This window comes from Corvus hawaiiensis, chromosome 8, assembly GCF_020740725.1.
Source record: "Corvus hawaiiensis isolate bCorHaw1 chromosome 8, bCorHaw1.pri.cur, whole genome shotgun sequence".
Classification (NCBI taxonomy): Eukaryota; Metazoa; Chordata; class Aves; order Passeriformes; family Corvidae; genus Corvus; species Corvus hawaiiensis.
The window spans coordinates 2431550-2447493 of record NC_063220.1 but is presented as its reverse complement, the minus strand read 5'-3'; the positions used below and the strand labels follow the sequence as shown (position 1 = coordinate 2447493).

The 15944-nt window shown below is 47.0% G+C and overlaps 1 protein-coding gene across 16 annotated transcripts in view; it reads left to right on the top strand.

The window, feature by feature from the left end:
• The window catches only part of PTPRE (protein tyrosine phosphatase receptor type E), an 89348-nt gene that overhangs the window by 59038 nt on the left and 14366 nt on the right, over positions 1 to 15944 (top strand). For 14 of the 16 annotated variants that reach the window (XM_048310504.1, XM_048310503.1, XM_048310495.1 and 11 more), the window contains 8 exons: positions 477 to 586; positions 7686 to 7788; positions 8027 to 8100; positions 9394 to 9530; positions 13662 to 13752; positions 13983 to 14059; positions 14172 to 14208; positions 15142 to 15239. In XM_048310504.1, coding sequence (XP_048166461.1) covers positions 484 to 586; positions 7686 to 7788; positions 8027 to 8100; positions 9394 to 9530; positions 13662 to 13752; positions 13983 to 14059; positions 14172 to 14208; positions 15142 to 15239 — 720 coding nt within the window. In that variant the 5' untranslated portion in view covers positions 477 to 483. Of the gene's footprint in view, positions 1 to 476; positions 587 to 5645; positions 5671 to 7685; positions 7789 to 7855; positions 7948 to 8026; positions 8101 to 9393; positions 9531 to 13661; positions 13753 to 13982; positions 14060 to 14171; positions 14209 to 15141; positions 15240 to 15944 lie in introns of those variants that run through there. The other 2 variants (XM_048310505.1, XM_048310506.1) reach the window with 2 other exon arrangements.

Genomic DNA, 15944 nt, shown 5'->3' with positions numbered 1-15944 from the left:
TCAAGTGGGATTAGGGAACTCTGAAAAGTGTGTGCTAAAGGCACTTTAAACTTTCTGGTGTTTCTGGTCTGTTTGGTGGTAAAAACTTTTCCTCTTTGTTACGAATTTTCCTCTTATCTCTGGGAATGACTCCCAGGCTCGTTGCCTCAGTGTCCTCAGATACCTTTTTTTATGGATGGAGCTTTTCTGCCCTGATTTCTCATGTTACCTTTGAACCATGGCTGAATGTTGCCATTCTGTTGTTGGATTTAAGACCTCCTTAATGAATTTTTGGTGTGCACAAGTGGTATTTTCTTTTTCTTTTTGCATCAGAACTGAACATTCAGTGCTAAGGCAATGGGAGAGTATAAAACAATAATACATTTAAATTTCAAGCAAATATTGCTTTTTCTTTTTTCTTCCTTCTGCCACGAGATAAAAAAACCCATAATATTGATTTGCCCTGAAAATTTATCTTTCACTTTGCTTTCTTCCAGGTCCAGGATGGAACATTCCTGCTCGCTCCTGCTGCTCTGTGTTAGTTTTATTTTTGCACAAGCTCTGCCACCCAATGGAACTGAACTGCCCAAAACAACCACAACAACCAGTAAGGACATGATCTGTGGGGTTAGGATGGGCATGGAAAGGGACTTCAGGGAGGTTTCCCTGGTGGCACAGTCCAGGATGTTTTTGCAGGACTTTGACCCCACTAACACATTTCTGATGGTGCTAGCTGCCCTGTGGGTTTGGTCTCCACGTGAGTGGTGTTGGGGTTTCACTTTCTCTTTCCCATGGATGGGAAAACCCAGGATGGCTTTGGGAGAGGTGGAGGAGCACAGGGAGTCTCCTGCCTGGGCTGTGAGGTCTGCCTGGCCCAGGAGCTGTCCCCGGGGATCTGATGGGATGTGGACATGGATAATAGGAGGTGAATTTTCATTAGACAGCAGGAGGGATGTATTTAAACACCAGGAGGAAACCTTACACAAGTTCTGTGTTTTCTCATGCAAAGACTCGAAGAGGGGGTGAGGTGCAGGTGTCCTGTGTGAGGTCCTGTCAGGTGAAAAACAGGAGAGTGTTGTCCCTGGAGCTGAGAGCAATCTCCTCCTCACTGGGCCACCACAGCACCTTTTATTCATCCTCATTTCTGTTTGCAGGATTTCTTCCTCTTCAAGGCCTCCCACAACCACATCCTAACCAGTGACAGTCCTGGGGAGGGGCTGTTCTCAGGGGGAATAGGGTTTTATAAAAGTGTCCAAGGCCAGGCTGGACATGGGGCTTGGAGCAGCCCGGGACAGTGGGAGGTGTCCCTGCCCATGGCAGGGGTGGGATGGGATAATCCTTGAGGTCCCTTCCAGCCCAAGCCAGGGAGATAAAGCTGCTGATGTCCCATATAAACAATGTGACCAAGTCTTGACGACTGTTCAGGTGACTGTTGTTGACACCCAGTGTTTATAGGAAGCTGATTTGTGCTTTATTTGCTTTTAATTTGCCTGTGAACTTTACACCCCTGGGGATGGAGAGCGGAGCAGGAATCAAACGCCAGGCTTGGCTCATGGCCCCTTGGATTGTTTCGGTTCTTGGTTGTAGTAAGAGAAATGGAAATAAAGGAGATTCAGATGGGAGATTGGGCAGGAATTGTTCCCTGGGAGGGTGGGCAGGCCCTGGCACAGGGTGCCCAGAGCAGCTGGGGCTGCCCCTGGATCTCTGGCAGTGTCCAAGGCCAGGCTGGACATTGGGGCTGGGAGCAGCCTGGGACAGTGGGAGGTGTCCCTGCCCATGGCAGGGGGTGGGACAGAATCATCTTTGAGGGTCTTTCCAGCCCAAAGCTGTCTTTGATTCGCTGCTAATTTAGGTGTGAGTATTTGCCTTCTCCAGAATCCAGGGGCAGGGTGGGTGCAGCTCTTCCTGGGCACTCCCAGAGCTCGGAAGGGGAAGTGGAGGTTGGGGGAACAAGGGGCCCCCACCATCAGCAGTGACAATCTGAGTGTGGCTGTGCTTAGTGCTCCCAAAATAACCAAATTATAAATAGAAATGAAGCTTTAGCTGAGTGTAAATTTGCTAATTAATTGGTTCACTGGAGCATTGTCGGCCCCTGCATCTTGTCTGGCACCTGGAACTGTAAAAAAACCAGTTACTAATATTGGGCTGAATATGCAAGAATATGGGAATTGAGAAGGGGAAGTCACTTGTTGGTTTTATCACTTCCCATAATTTTAATAACAAAGGGAGTTTTGCCATTAATGTTGTTCATCTTCAAAGATTAACTTGAAATTGTGTTGAATTTAAGTCCAATAATATGGATAAGAGTAATCTGATCATCCCTATTTTCATTAAATCTTAATTTCAGTGATATGATACAGAAATGATTGGTGTGACTAAACTGTTTTTCCAAAATATCAAAGCCTTCCTGACTTCACAGGGAGGAAGAGTTTCGTCTGGCAGACAAGTAGGTGCACACTGAAAATATATTGCTGCAGAAAGAGTTCCAAGATAACAGGATTATCTAATAAATTTGATAGCCTTTGAACTAATACTGCACTTTTAAATACAAAACTAAAGATTTTTGATTGAAGCATAAAGAAAACTCCATTTAACAGACTGTAGAAAGAACTAAAAGATCCTAAAAAAAATCCAGCTTTCCTTTTGCATGCTAATTTGATGAGTGATCCCAAAAGATAAGCTGCTTTTGATTCTGAAAGGAATTGGTATAAATTATTTCATGTCATTATTTGAGCTGCCTTGATTTTTTCAAAGATTTGCTGAATTACAGCATCAGCTTTATTCTTATTTAAAACACAGTTGCCTTGTCTGGATGGGTTGGTTTTTAGCTCTGCTGCCATTTTACTTCCTACAAGAGCACCATGAAATTGCTGCCATGAAATTGCTACCTTGAAATTTCCCTTTCAGAAAATGAGAATATTCTGGGGTTTATTGCACTGCCATTTACTGGAAAGCTGCCCTGATATATAGTCCAGATATTCAACTGTATTAAATAAATAAACCACAGAATGGTTTGGCTTGGGAGGGACCATGTCGTTCCAACTTCCAAGCTAGTATTTATTAGAATTTGCATAAATAAATGTATATTTCCAGTAGAGACAGCTTAATGCTCTCAGATCCTTGCTACAGACTGTTTATTCATGATACTGTCCATGACATTCACATAACTCCTGCTAATTCCAATATTTGTAAATTCTCCAGGATTAGTCATGGACAGGATTGTTTTACTTCCTCTTGTATTTTTACTTGTTGAGTAGCTGAAATGTGGAAGCAGCCTGGGAGTAGCAGTTGTAAACCTTTAAATACCTTTCCAAATGTTTACATTCCACTGGTATTTACTCCGCCAGCGTTCATGGGGTTGGTGCCTTTGAATCCTGTCGTTCCTTTCCACCGCCGCTGCAGGAACGTGCAGAGGGGAGGAATATCAGAGGAGCTGCAGGTTAAGAGGCAGGAAATGGGGCAGCTTTGGGGGTCCTGTTTGGTGCTGGTTTCAACTTCCAGCAAGTCAGTGGGATGCTGGAAATAAGATTATTTCCCTCTCTGCCCCACTCTGGAGAGACCCCACCCAGGACACTGTGTCCGGCTCTGGGGTCCCCAGCACAGGACATGGAGCTGCTGGAATGAATCCAGAGGAGGCACCGAAATGTTTAATGGGATGGAGCAGCTCTGCTGGGAGGAAAGGCTGGGAGAATTGGGATTGTTCAGACTGGAGAGGAGAAGCTTTGGCATGGCCTAATTGTGGCCTTTCAGGGCCTGAAGGGGCTCCAGGAGAGCTGGAAAAGGGACTAGGGACAAGGCATGGAGGGACAGGACACAGGGAATGGCTTTAAGCTGAAAGTGGGGAGATTTAGATGGGATATTGGGCAGGAATTGTTCCCTGGGAGGGTGCTGAGGCCCTGGCACAGGGTGCCCAGAGCAGCTGGGGCTGCCCCTGGATCCCTGGCAGTGCCCAGGGCCAGGCTGGACATTGGGGCTTGGAGCAGCCTGGGACAGTGGAAGGTGTCCCTGCCCATGGCAGGGGGTGGCACCGGGTGATTTTTAAGGTCCTTTCCAACCCAAACCATTCTGTGACTCTGAAATATCCAGAAGGGACCCAGAGGTGGGACTTCCCTGCGAGACTCGTGGTTGTTTCATGGGAAAAATGAGGCCGCATCAGAAAACCGAGTTACGAAGATGGAATCTGGCTCCTTTTACTTGGTATTTAAATGCCAGAGGGATGCTCTGCTGGTAGACACTCAATTCCAAGAATTAGTTTGCAAAGCAGAACTCCAGAAAGAGGTGGTTTCGGATTGAGGGTTGGACTGGGTGACATTTAAAGGTCCCTCCAGCCCAGACTGCTCAGTGATTCTGTGCCTGCAGTGCCAGCTGGGCTGTGCTGGCTTTGCCTGAGTGGGATTCAGCTGAGACATGAAACTTGCATTTACTGCTGCTTGCCTCCTGTTTTCTGCCACTGTGGGTGCTGGTTTCCCTCCCCTACCTGTCTTTTTTCCTTTGCCCTTCCTTTATTTAATATTTTTCTCTGATTTGGGCTTGTGCTTCACATGTAGCAAACAAATCTCCTGCTTATCAGCTGCCCATCAGCTCCTGCCTTCCTGCAGCCAAGGCATGGCAGGGTTGGGGTTTTCTCTTCCAAAAATAGCCTGAGAGGCTTTAGTGTGGGTTTTGTCATATTCCCTGTTGGATGTTTGTTTGTGATGTCTCTGGTTTTTGAAAAGAAGATCAGACCTGTGCATAAATAGAGTTGGTGATTGTGGGATTTCTCCTGTGCTCATTTAAACAAGATTTTGTTCTGTGTCACTTACCAGAATAATTTCTGGATTAGGGCAAACCTTGCCCTGCTGGCTTGCTTTTGTGGAGGGGGAAAAAGTGTTTTAATCACACTTTTATTCATGGGCCATTTTACCCAAAAATGCAAAGGAGCTGATCCTAGGATGGAGAAAAATCAAAGTTTGGGAGGGAATGTGGAGGGAGGATCACTGATGTGCACACGCTGCTGTTAATCCCATTCTCCTTGGGGCTGGCTTTGTGTTTGACACAAATGGGAAGTGGGAACATCCCAACCCTGGAGGACATGGTGATGTGCTTCCAGAAAGAGCCACGGGCCAGCAGCACCAGGGATGGAGCCAGGGAGAACCCTGAGTCAGCCTTGGTGGGTGCCAGGGGAAGCACAAGAGCTGTCAGCACCCTCCTGGTGATAATCCCCCTCTCTGGTGAATATTGAAGTCACTTTTTCATTATATCTCTAAAAAAATTCCCTTGGGATGATCTTTGGCTGGCTGTGAGCAGAAATCCCAGTGGGTTTGGGCCACAGCTCTTGGGGTGGGAGCAGAGGAAAAGTTTCCCTGCTTTGGAGGATTTGCCTCCACCACATCCATTTACTGGGATGTTTCAGTCATGAATTTTTGAAGCAGTAGGGATTAAAAAATTATTTCAGGCCTTTGTTTCAGTCTCCCCTTAAAACCTTCCTTGGTCTGGGGACAGTTGTGTTGGGCAGATATGCTTCAGTCTCTGGTCTGCAGTGGCCTAAGCTCAGTTTTAACTTTCTCATGCAATTTTTGGGCTACTTCTATAAATTTACTGATATTAAAACAAATTGCAGGTAAAAAATGAAACCACACCGCGCCTCACTCACAGGCTCTGCAAGTGAGCATTGGTGAACAACTGCAAGGATTTGGGAACAGATGTGCCCAGGTACAAAGAAGGGACTTTTTGTGGATTTTGACCCAATTTCCTTGTGAAATGGTAGGAGGAGAGGTGACATCTTGGGGCAGAGAATGAAATCAGTTGTGGCAGGGGTGCTCTGCCCTTGGCTAAAGAAATGGGGGCAGCGATTTGGCAGAAGGTTCAACTTCTCCCAGCTTGGGTTGAGCTTTCAGTATTTACGTGGGAATCACTTCTCCAAAGACACCCCAAAAATGGTGCAGCAGTTCTGTGAAAGGAAGAGATGGGTGATTTTTTTTATTGTGTAATTGTCTGAGGGAAATTTCAACTGTCTCATGAGACAAACTCATTGTTTTTCCCCCTCACGTCATGGGTCTTGTCACAGAGCTAAAGAGAGCCAACACAAACCCCCAAATCCTGGAGCATTCTGAGATCCTGAGGGTGACATTTCTAAGCTCCAAAAGTGGGTGGAAGTGGCTGCATTTTGTCTGCGAGGGGCAAAAATAGGGAATTTTTGTGTTTGTTTCCCCGTCAGCCCTCGGCTTCCAGACGGAGTTGCAAAACAGCGCACAGAAAGTGTTCGGTGGTGATTCATCTTCATCCAGACACTCCTTCCAAGAGTGATTTCCTGAAACCCTGCCAAGTCATGGCTTCTGATTACAATTTTGTCATGCCTGTCACTTTTATCTTTATACACCACTTAAATGTCATCTCTCGTGCGTTTTATTGCCTTCCCTGGCTTCGGATTATGATGTTGACTTACGAGACCTTCTTTCCCTGTGTGTCCTGAGCTCACCTGTGCCTCTAAAGGGATTTTTTCCCATGCCCTCACACCCTGCTTGAGCACACAGAGAGTTCCCAGCTGCTCCCAAGACTCAAATGGTTTTGCAGCCATCAGTTTTGGGTAGTTGGTTGATCCATATGAATCCTTTCTGAGTTATTGCAGGTGTTATGTGCTCCTCAATATTTGATTGAATCCCAGAATTGTTTGGAATGGAAGGGACCTCAAAGCCCACCCAGTGCCACCCCTGCCATGGCAGGGACACCTCCCACTGTCCCAGGCTGCTCCCAGCCCCAATGTCCAGCCTGGCCTTGGGCACTGCCAGGGATCCAGGGGCAGCCCCAGCTGCTCTGGGCACCCTGTGCCAGGGCCTGCCCACCCTCCCAGGGAACAATTCTCAATTCCTAATATCCCATCCAACCCTTCCATCTGTCAGCTCTCAAAGACCACTGTAGGAATGGTAAAAAAACCCATTAGAAGTGTGTAAATGTAATTTAAAAGGGAAAAAAAATCTAAAATACCAGCAGCAACAGAAATTGCATTAATTTTGGAGGAGTGGTTGTAGGTTTGTGTTTTGCTTGCTGAAGGTTCAGGCTGGGAGTTTGGCTCCCTTAAATAAAACATGTTGGGTTTTTAATGATTTTAATCTGTTCTATATTGAATTATTCAGTAGAACTAAAAGGTTACAGAAGCATAATGAAAGGTAAAGAGACACATGCATAAAACACTGGGAACAGAAGGGTGAGGCTCAGAGTTTGTACCAGATAGAACAAAGATGTTCTTTAATCTCCATTCTGAGGAAAATCTCATTATTCCTACTCGCTTGTATATTTATATAGAATACGAGTGAATAAAATCTATATGAAAGGTGGCATTTTTGGGTGGTTTCTGTCTGGTTGAGAAGCAGCTGATGGGCATAAGGGCACTGCAGCAGACCTTTTAATGGACTTCAAATTCAGCTTAATACCTGTTCAGCTTTCTCTGACTACAGGTAAATCCCTTGCTTAACCAGGCATTCCAAAAAAGTATCCTTGATTTTCTCTGAAGTGGGTGGTCTGGTTGTGCTTTTGAAGGGGGGGGGGGAAATTTAAAAACAAACAAAAAAAATAACTTTCCATTTGAGCTTGCCTGTGCCAAGTGATTGTGATGTTTTTAGTAAGTAGAGGCAGATTATTGGACAGAGTTTTTGATGCACCAAGCACAGCTTTTGCGCCAGAGGAGGATCCATGTCTAATATTCCACATTTCTTGTGTTCCATCCCCAGACTCTACCGAGGAGAACAACTTGCACAAGGAGCTGCTGACTTCGCTGCTCATTCTGGTGCTGGTGGTCATCATTTTCGTGGTGCTGGTGGGGTACTTTTTCAGGTGGGTGTTTGTAGGGCCGTGCAGTGGCTCAGCCCCATCCTTTGTGCCCTCCCACGGAAGCAAAAGGGGAGGCAGAGCCTCGGCACGGCACAGACGGGGCCGTGCCCGCCCTGCTCGCGCTGCCAGCATGAACAGAAAGAGTTTCTCCAGAATTACATGGTGGGTCAGAAAGGGCTGTGGGGAAATGCTGCTTCCTCTCAGCAGAGGTGCCCAGGCTAACGTGGTGTCTCTGCTCCAGGTTCAGGAGACACAGGAAAGCCGTGGTGAGCTCCGGAGACAAAAAGATGCCAAATGGGATCTTGGAAGAGCAAGGTATGGAGAGATTTGCTTTCAGACTCTCAGGTTTGTTTGTGTGTGCCTTGTTCTCTAATTAACAATTACTCAATGTTTGCTTTTATTTATAATATAACTGACAGGGTTGTTATTAAAGAGAAAATAGTTTAAAAAAATACGGTCACAAATGGTTTGGGTTGGAAGGGAACTTAAACTCATCCAGTTCCAACCCCTTCCAACACTTGGCTGTCTCATCCAACCTGGCCTTGGAGTAGAGATCCATATTTAGAAATCCATATTCAAGTAGTCTGTATAAAATCTGAATTTTCAGTTGGTGGTTTGAATTAAGTTTCACTTTAAGCTGTGATACAGCAAATGTTTCTGTGTAAAACTTGCCTGGGCTCTTGGGAGATGTTTTACCAGAATGCCGGCCGAGATCCGCGTTTCTGACACTGATCTTTGGATTTCGAGAAAGAATTGCAGTATTTCTTCCTAAAACGGGGTAAAAGGTCCTTAACTCTTTGTGAATACACTGGGTGGTTTCTGAACGGGAAGTAGGGGCTGAGATGGGGCAGTTTTAAGCCAGAGGCAGTGAAATAAAACACTCTGAGGAGTTAAAAATGTTTCCCACTGGTTTGAGTTGTGCTGGGTTTGTTTCTGCCCGCGGGGATCCCCGGGCTGGCTCCACTGTGGGGCCCAGCTCAAACCCAGCAAACCTGGAAAGGCCGTGCAAGCTGTTTTAGCCACAACCCAGAGAAAAATGATACACTTAAAGATAAAAACGAATCAGTCTGTGGGTTTTGCCAGTTGCACTTCGCTGTGTGTGAAGTGATGAGTGAGTTAAAGAGGGTGGCAGCTGGAGGGAAAGTCAAAACCCTAAAAATACCCATCAGCTTCCTGCTGGGCTGGTGCTTGTGCCCAGGGGCAGCAGCTCCTCTTGGGGCACAGTTTCTGGTGGCTGCCAAGTTAAAGATAAATTTTTATCGTTATTATTGTTATTATTTCCCCTCTAAATGGAATAATCTCACAGCATCTCTTCGGTGACAGGTGCCAAAAGCTGCCCATGCAGTCCCTGTCCTGTCAGCAGAAAGAACCTGCTCCTTTTCTGAATAAAACTTGGTCACATTTTAATCCAGTGTAAATACAGAAATCATTAATTTCACCAATACTTGGCCTATGATTTGGTTTTTTATTTCTTTTAAATCACCTTTATCACCTCAGAGTGTCACGGTAGAAGTTTGGTTGGGCATCTTTCAGCATAAAGATTAATTTGTAGTTGGAAATCTCTCGCTCTGGCCATGTCTTTAACACATGCTACTCTTGTCCTGACAGAACAGCAACGGGTCATGCTGCTCAGCAGGTCTCCCTCGGGCCCCAAGAAGTATTTCCCTATCCCAGTGGAAAACCTAGAGGAGGAAATCCGGATACGGTCGGCAGACGAGGGGAAGCTCTTTAGGGAGGAGTTTAATGTGAGTTTTTACACGTGGATGGCCAAAAATGGGGGGAAACCCAAAATATCTGCAAGTATTAATAATTCCTGTGTTTGGTGCGTGATTGGTGGTGTTCCTGTGGGCTCTGCATGGGTGGGGACATTTATCTGGATAAAACCTGGAATGTTCACTGCTATTTGTTGCCAAATTGTATTGTATGGACTGTTTGCCTCTGGCTAACATTTAAAGAAGGTCTTTAATGTTTGCCTGAAGCTGGAGGAGAGGAACACTGAATCTGAATCTCTTTGGCATTGATTTTCGTGATGGTGGTGGAAGGGTTTTGGGGGCTCTGGGTGTTTCACCTCTGTGGGAAGTACTTAGAGGAGAGGATGCAGTGTGGCCTCAATATTGCCCCGGTGGGGTTTGACTTCTTTTTTCCTGATAATTTGGCTTTTTGCTCGTTGCTATCATCCCACCACTTCCCCCTTTGCTGCTCCCGTGCCCTAGCACAGAGCTTCTATGAAGTATCTCAGCTCTCAGGGTGGCCTTGGTCACTGCTTTGTGCCCAGAGCCTGAGTGTGGTCGCGGGGATGAGCTGTACCCGGAGTCTGTGCTGAGCTGCTGCAGGGCCAATTCCTGTGGAGAAACACACCACCAGGAGCCTGCATCTGGGGCCTCTTCCAGACTTTTGATAACTTCTTTTCACTTCCCTCCACAGCAGAAGCAAAGCGGGAGCTTAAATGTCAAGCGTGGATTTGTGAGAGCCAATGCACGTGTTGATTAGGCAGGCTGCTGAGTTACCTTCTTAACTGGGAGCATGTTTGTAGCTGCAGTTTGGGTGATGATAAATTTAAACCACAGAGTTTTGCCTTACCAGACAGGGAGCATTGTGGAAATCCTTATCAAGGTTGACAAAATGAAAGTGAGAACCAGGTTGACAAGGTGTGCGCTGGTGAATTTTGACTCTTCCGGATTAATTTGCTCTGAGGTTCAGAGTGAAACAAACCATCTGTTTCGGTTTTTAAACCCCTCTTTGCTTTGGTAATTTTCTGGCCCGTGCTGTGAGCATGTGGGATTCTGTCTGCACCCAAAAAGCCTGGGGTCTGGTCCCCAAAAATGAGCAGTGGTGGGGTTGGGGGTTGGATGGGGTTGATGCTCGATGTGTTTTTTTTCCTGTGGCTGTTTGTGTGGATGGAGGAGCTGTTTTCTCCAGCCTGAGAGGGGAAGGAAGGTGCAAAGGCAGCTGGAAATCTGAGTGATTGATGTTGGAGCATAAAGCTCCAAGGTTTGTTATGCAGCCCTGGCAGGAAAGGGGCTGATAAATGCAAACCCTTCAGCACAGACACCCCTGTGCTGCCCTCTCCTTCACAGCACTCACATCCCCCTGCACTCAGCCCCTGAGGTGACTCCTGTGTCTGCCCCATGGAGCCACAGCTGCCAAATCCTGCAGGATTTGGACGTGTCCAAAGCTTTCTACGTGGCACAGGCCGTGGGGTGGGAGCTGCTGGGTCCTGCTGGACCCGGACTGGCACAGGGTGCCCAGAGCAGCTGGGGCTGCCCCTGGATCCCTGGCAGTGCCCAAGGCCAGGCTGGACAGGGCTTGGAGTAGCCTGGGACAGTGGAAGGTGTCCCTGCCCGTGGCAGGGGTGGGACTGGGTGAGCTTTAAAAGATCCTTCCAAACCATTCCATGGTTCTCTGGTCCTGTGCCTCAGCCCTGCCCTGGGGATGCTCCAGAGGTCTGTGCCCACTGCAGTGTTTGCTCCACACTTCCTGATCCAACATGCCAGGGGCCAGGCATCTCTGGGAATGCAGATAAAGGGGCTCCAGTGGGAATTAGGAACAAATTTAGGCTGAAAATGGTGAGCCCTGTGAGCCAGCGCTGCCCAGGACTGAGAAGTTTGGTCCCAAGTGATTTTTTTGGTAAAAATAAACCAGACACTGAGAGATGAGGACACCCAGCAGGCAGAAAAGAGTTCTGAGGACAGTTCCTGACACTTTGAGGACAGTTCTCTTAGATTTATGTGCCTGATGGTGTTCTCCAGCACCTTTGATTTTGTCCTTAGAGCCTGAATGACCCTTAAGAGGTCCATTGCACTCCTTGGACACTCACCAGAATAACAGAAGCTCCTTCTTTTTTTATTCTGTGATTCCTTTGTGAACACTGGGCACTAGAAGAGTGTGTTCTTTCTTCACAGGAAAAAAGAAAACAATTTTAAAAGAAATTTATTCTTTTCTGTAAGACCCCTACCTCTGTTGATCATCCCTAATGGAAGCTGGATGTTGGAAGTTCGGGATTATTGCCTGGATTTTCAGATTAATTACTAAAAAGCTTCCTGTAAGAGTTTTCTTTTGAAATTTTAATTCTGGCTTGATTAAGACATCCCTGTGGCTCATTCAGTGGTAAAAAAGGAGGGAATGTGCTGATCTGGGGTGGGCTGAGCCTCTCAAAGCTTCAGTTGGATTTTAGGGCTCCTGCCAAGCAGGGACAGGTCAGTGTGGTGGCAGCAGATGACCCGGTACCAGCAGGACACATCAGCTCCTCGTGATTTGGGGGTGATGGAGAGGATGTGCTGAGGAGCATCCTGGATGAATCACATCCTCCCCAGTGGGTGGGAGCAGGGAGCTGGGCTCTGCCCTTGCTCTGGGTTCACCACCCACTCTGGGGCACAAGGAGCTTCCTGGGAAGATGCCAAGGCCTTGCAGGGGTCAGGAGTGGGGGATGGAGAGGTGATTTTGCCAAAGATAATTACTTTTCATGCATTTTTCACATGGAAATGCAGAACTTGGCTGACTGTTAATTGAAACTTGGGTGCCTGACTTTAAGTTTGAAGAAATTGTGTTTAAAAAGATAATTATTTCATAGAATCACATAATGGGTTTGGGTTGGAAGGAGCTTAAAGATCATCCAGTTCCAACCTCCTGCCACGGGCAGGGACGCCTTCCACTACTTCTTTTTGTATAAGAAATGAGTTTGTATTTTATAAATCATAAATGTATTTTAATCAGCAATATGGGCTGATAAAAAGCCATGAGCTTCATTCACCTAAGGAATTTCAGTCTGCTGAAAGCAGCTTTCTTTCTCAACCCTCTTTTAACCTCCTTTCCTTTGCATTCACAGCTTTACGTGCCATCAAAGCCCCAGCAGAAGCTCGGTGCTGTTTCCTGTGTGGTGGAGGATCAGTGCTCCCCGTGCCCCCCTCTCCTCCCGTGTCACCCTGACAACACCTTTGTGTTTCCAGGGGGAAATTCCAGCCCTGCTCTCTGCCAGCCACCCAGGGCTGCTTGGTTCAGCTGTGCCCTCCCTGACCATGTTTTTCCTTGCCCTGTGTGACTCAAACTGAGCAGTGGGAGGTACAAGAGTGGGGAAGGTGGTGGTGCCTTCCCAAACCGCTGGGGTTTTACCTCGGTGGGATCCACCCTGCTGGCTCTGGGGGTTTTGGAGCTCAGTTAAAGGAACTTCATGAAATTCAGTTCTGGTTTGTCCATTTGCAGTAGTGGCATCTCAGCTGTGGAGAAGCTCCACCCTGGGCACCTCCTTGTTTTCACTTCCACTCTTGTCTCTCTTTTTCCTTTGGTTTATTGCCCTCCATGACTGTTTGTTATTTTTTTAAGCCAGACTAAATTTATCTGCACTCAGCTCTTGCTGATGACTCTCAGAATTCAACTCGCGCTCGCACCGCGTAAAAACCCCGCAAATTATTTTTCCTTCCTCCTTTCCAGCCAGGGCTGGGCCTTGACCTGCAGAGCTGAGCGAGATGTTGGATATTTAATGTCCTTAGCTTTGAGGGGTTCAGGCCCCATCCCTGTCTGTGTGCCTGAGCCCGGTGTGGGTGCTGTAAGTGGCTGTGGAGCGTGGCGCTGGCACGGCTGGGTTGCGCGCTCTGAGCCACCGCAGCAGATGGCAGCTCCAGGCAGCAGCTCAGAGTTTCCCAATTTGCTAAATAACTGTGATTTCCGAGGGGAAAAAAAATTCCTTCTCTTTCCCCAACTCCTGAACTTGTTCTCTGGAGTGAAATCTGCCAGGTTGTAGTTGCCTGTTGGAGAGTAGTGAAAGTTACTGAGGGAAAAAGGTTGAAATATGTTCAGTTCTGTTGGATGCACATTTTCCCTAAGCAAGTCAGAATGATTTGTTTTCTAACACATGGACTCTATATCTTTGTTCTTTTCAGTCATTAACATCTGGATATGTGCAGGGAACGTTTGAAATGGCAAATAAGGAAGAAAACAGGGAGAAGAACAGATATCCCAACATCCTGCCATGTAAGCCATTCCTTTTGCTTTTAAACCAGACACATAATGTTGGCACTGAGCAGGCTGCTGGTAGCGTTCATTTGCTGCAAATACTCAGATAATAACAATTCCACTGGTCAGAAATGCTCTTCATGTGTTGTCTGTGGTTTGGGAACTCTGTGCTTTTCCAGGCCTCCTGCTTGCAAGGAAATACCGTATTTCAGGTTGATGAGCTTGCCAATGTGCTTGTTTTCTTTCAGATGATCATTCCAGAGTGATTTTGACCCAAATTGATGGAGTCCCACCTTCAGACTACATTAATGCATCATACATAGATGTGAGTTGAGAGCTGCCCACAGCTGGCCAAACTTTGGGAATTCAAGAGGTAATTCTCTGCTAGCACATGTTGGCCTTTCACCTTTTAACTGCTGTGGTGTTTATTTCCACAGGGTTATAAAGAAAAGAATAAATTTATAGCAGCACAAGGTAAGTTGTTCTCATTTCTCTCTTCTCTACAGCTTAGGGCTGAGCACATTTAATCATAGATGTGTTTTAAAGGTTGTTTTTAGCTGCAGGTGGTGGTCAAGTGTGAGGCTGGATTTAGAGGCCACAGTTGAAATGAACTTGAAATGTGTGAGGTGACCAGCTGCCTCTAGACCTGGAGATTCTGCTCTGAGCAGAGGCTCATTTCCCCTTCCAGATCCTCTTTGCTTCTCCAAAATTGGGGTCTCCTGATAATCTGTTCTGAGTTTGTTGTGGGAACCTTGGACCTTGGCATGGGGAAGAGCTGCGAAGTAGGAATGCTGAATGTTGCTCCTGCCATAATTTGGTTACAAGATTAAATAGTATTTAAGAATAAATACTCTGGAGAGGCTCCAGGAGAGCAGGAGAGGGACTGGGGACAAGGGCTGGAGGGACAGGACACAGGGAATGGCTTCCCAGTGCCAGAGGGCAGGGCTGGGTGGGAGATTGGGCAGGAATTGTTCCCTGGGAGGGTGGGCAGGCCCTGGCACAGGGTGCCCAGAGCAGCTGGGGCTGCCCCTGGATCCCTGGCAGTGCCCAAGGCCAGGCTGGACATTGGGGCTGGGAGCAGCCTGGGACAGTGGGAGGTGTCCCTGCCATGGCAGGGGGTGGAAAGGAGATGAGCTTTGAAGTCCTTTCCAACTCAGACTCTTCTGTCATTCTATGAATATTTCAAGAGAGGAGATTTCTGCTAAAAACGTAGATTTGGGGGCATGATTATGTAAAAGAAAACACGGGGGGTTATTTAACATATAAATATATATATATTTGGTGTATTCCAAACCTGTGCAGGCCATAGCAAGCACAGCTCTGGGTGGGTGCCCAGGGCAGGGGTGTGGGGCTGCTCTGGGATCTGCTCCATCCCCTCTCCTGAGCATTGCCCTGTTCTGTCTGCAGGACCCAAGCAGGAAACAGTCAATGACTTCTGGAGGATGATCTGGGAGCAGAAATCGGCCATTATTGTCATGTTAACCAACCTGAAAGAAAGAAAAGAGGTAAAGAGCTTTCACTCTCTGCTCTGGGATGTCCCCTGTGCTGCAGAAGCAGTCGTGGCTGCTCAGGGTTTGGCCAGGTGCATTTCTGACCACTTCCTGCCCTGGCCCCTGTCAGCACAGCTGCGTTTCTGTTCCAAAACACAGTTTTCATTTCTAAAATACCCATTTATATGAGTTGATCTGAAGGAGAAAGTTCTGATAGCCAGTGGTGTCCTGCTTAGCTCACAGCCAAAGGAAAGCTCCAATGGTTTTATCCCAGTGTAAGGCTGCACTTGTGGATGGGACTGATTAGGAGTGAAGGTAAAAACTCCATTCATTTTCCTGAGCATTAGGTTTCAAAATGCCCAATTTGTCAACTAAACAGTGAGAAATTAAAGCTGCTTCGTTGTGAGGGTGCTGCTGTTCCTTCCTGTCCCCCATTCCTCCCCTGAGGACGGGCATTCCCGGTTTGCCTCCTGGGCTTTATTTTCCTGCACTTTTACTGCTGCTTGGGGAAGCTCAGACAGCAAAGCCAGTCCATGAGGGTCCATTCCCAATGTGAGCAGCCAGAGCTGGTAAATGTGGATATTCCCAATGGCTCCAGATGAGAACTGCTTTGAATTTCTCACTGGCTGCAGTTAAAGCTGGAAAACAAAGTCCAAACCTCACAGTGCCTGCCTACAGTTGGACACCTTGTAACAGAGCTGCCAAACTGAAACAAAAGCT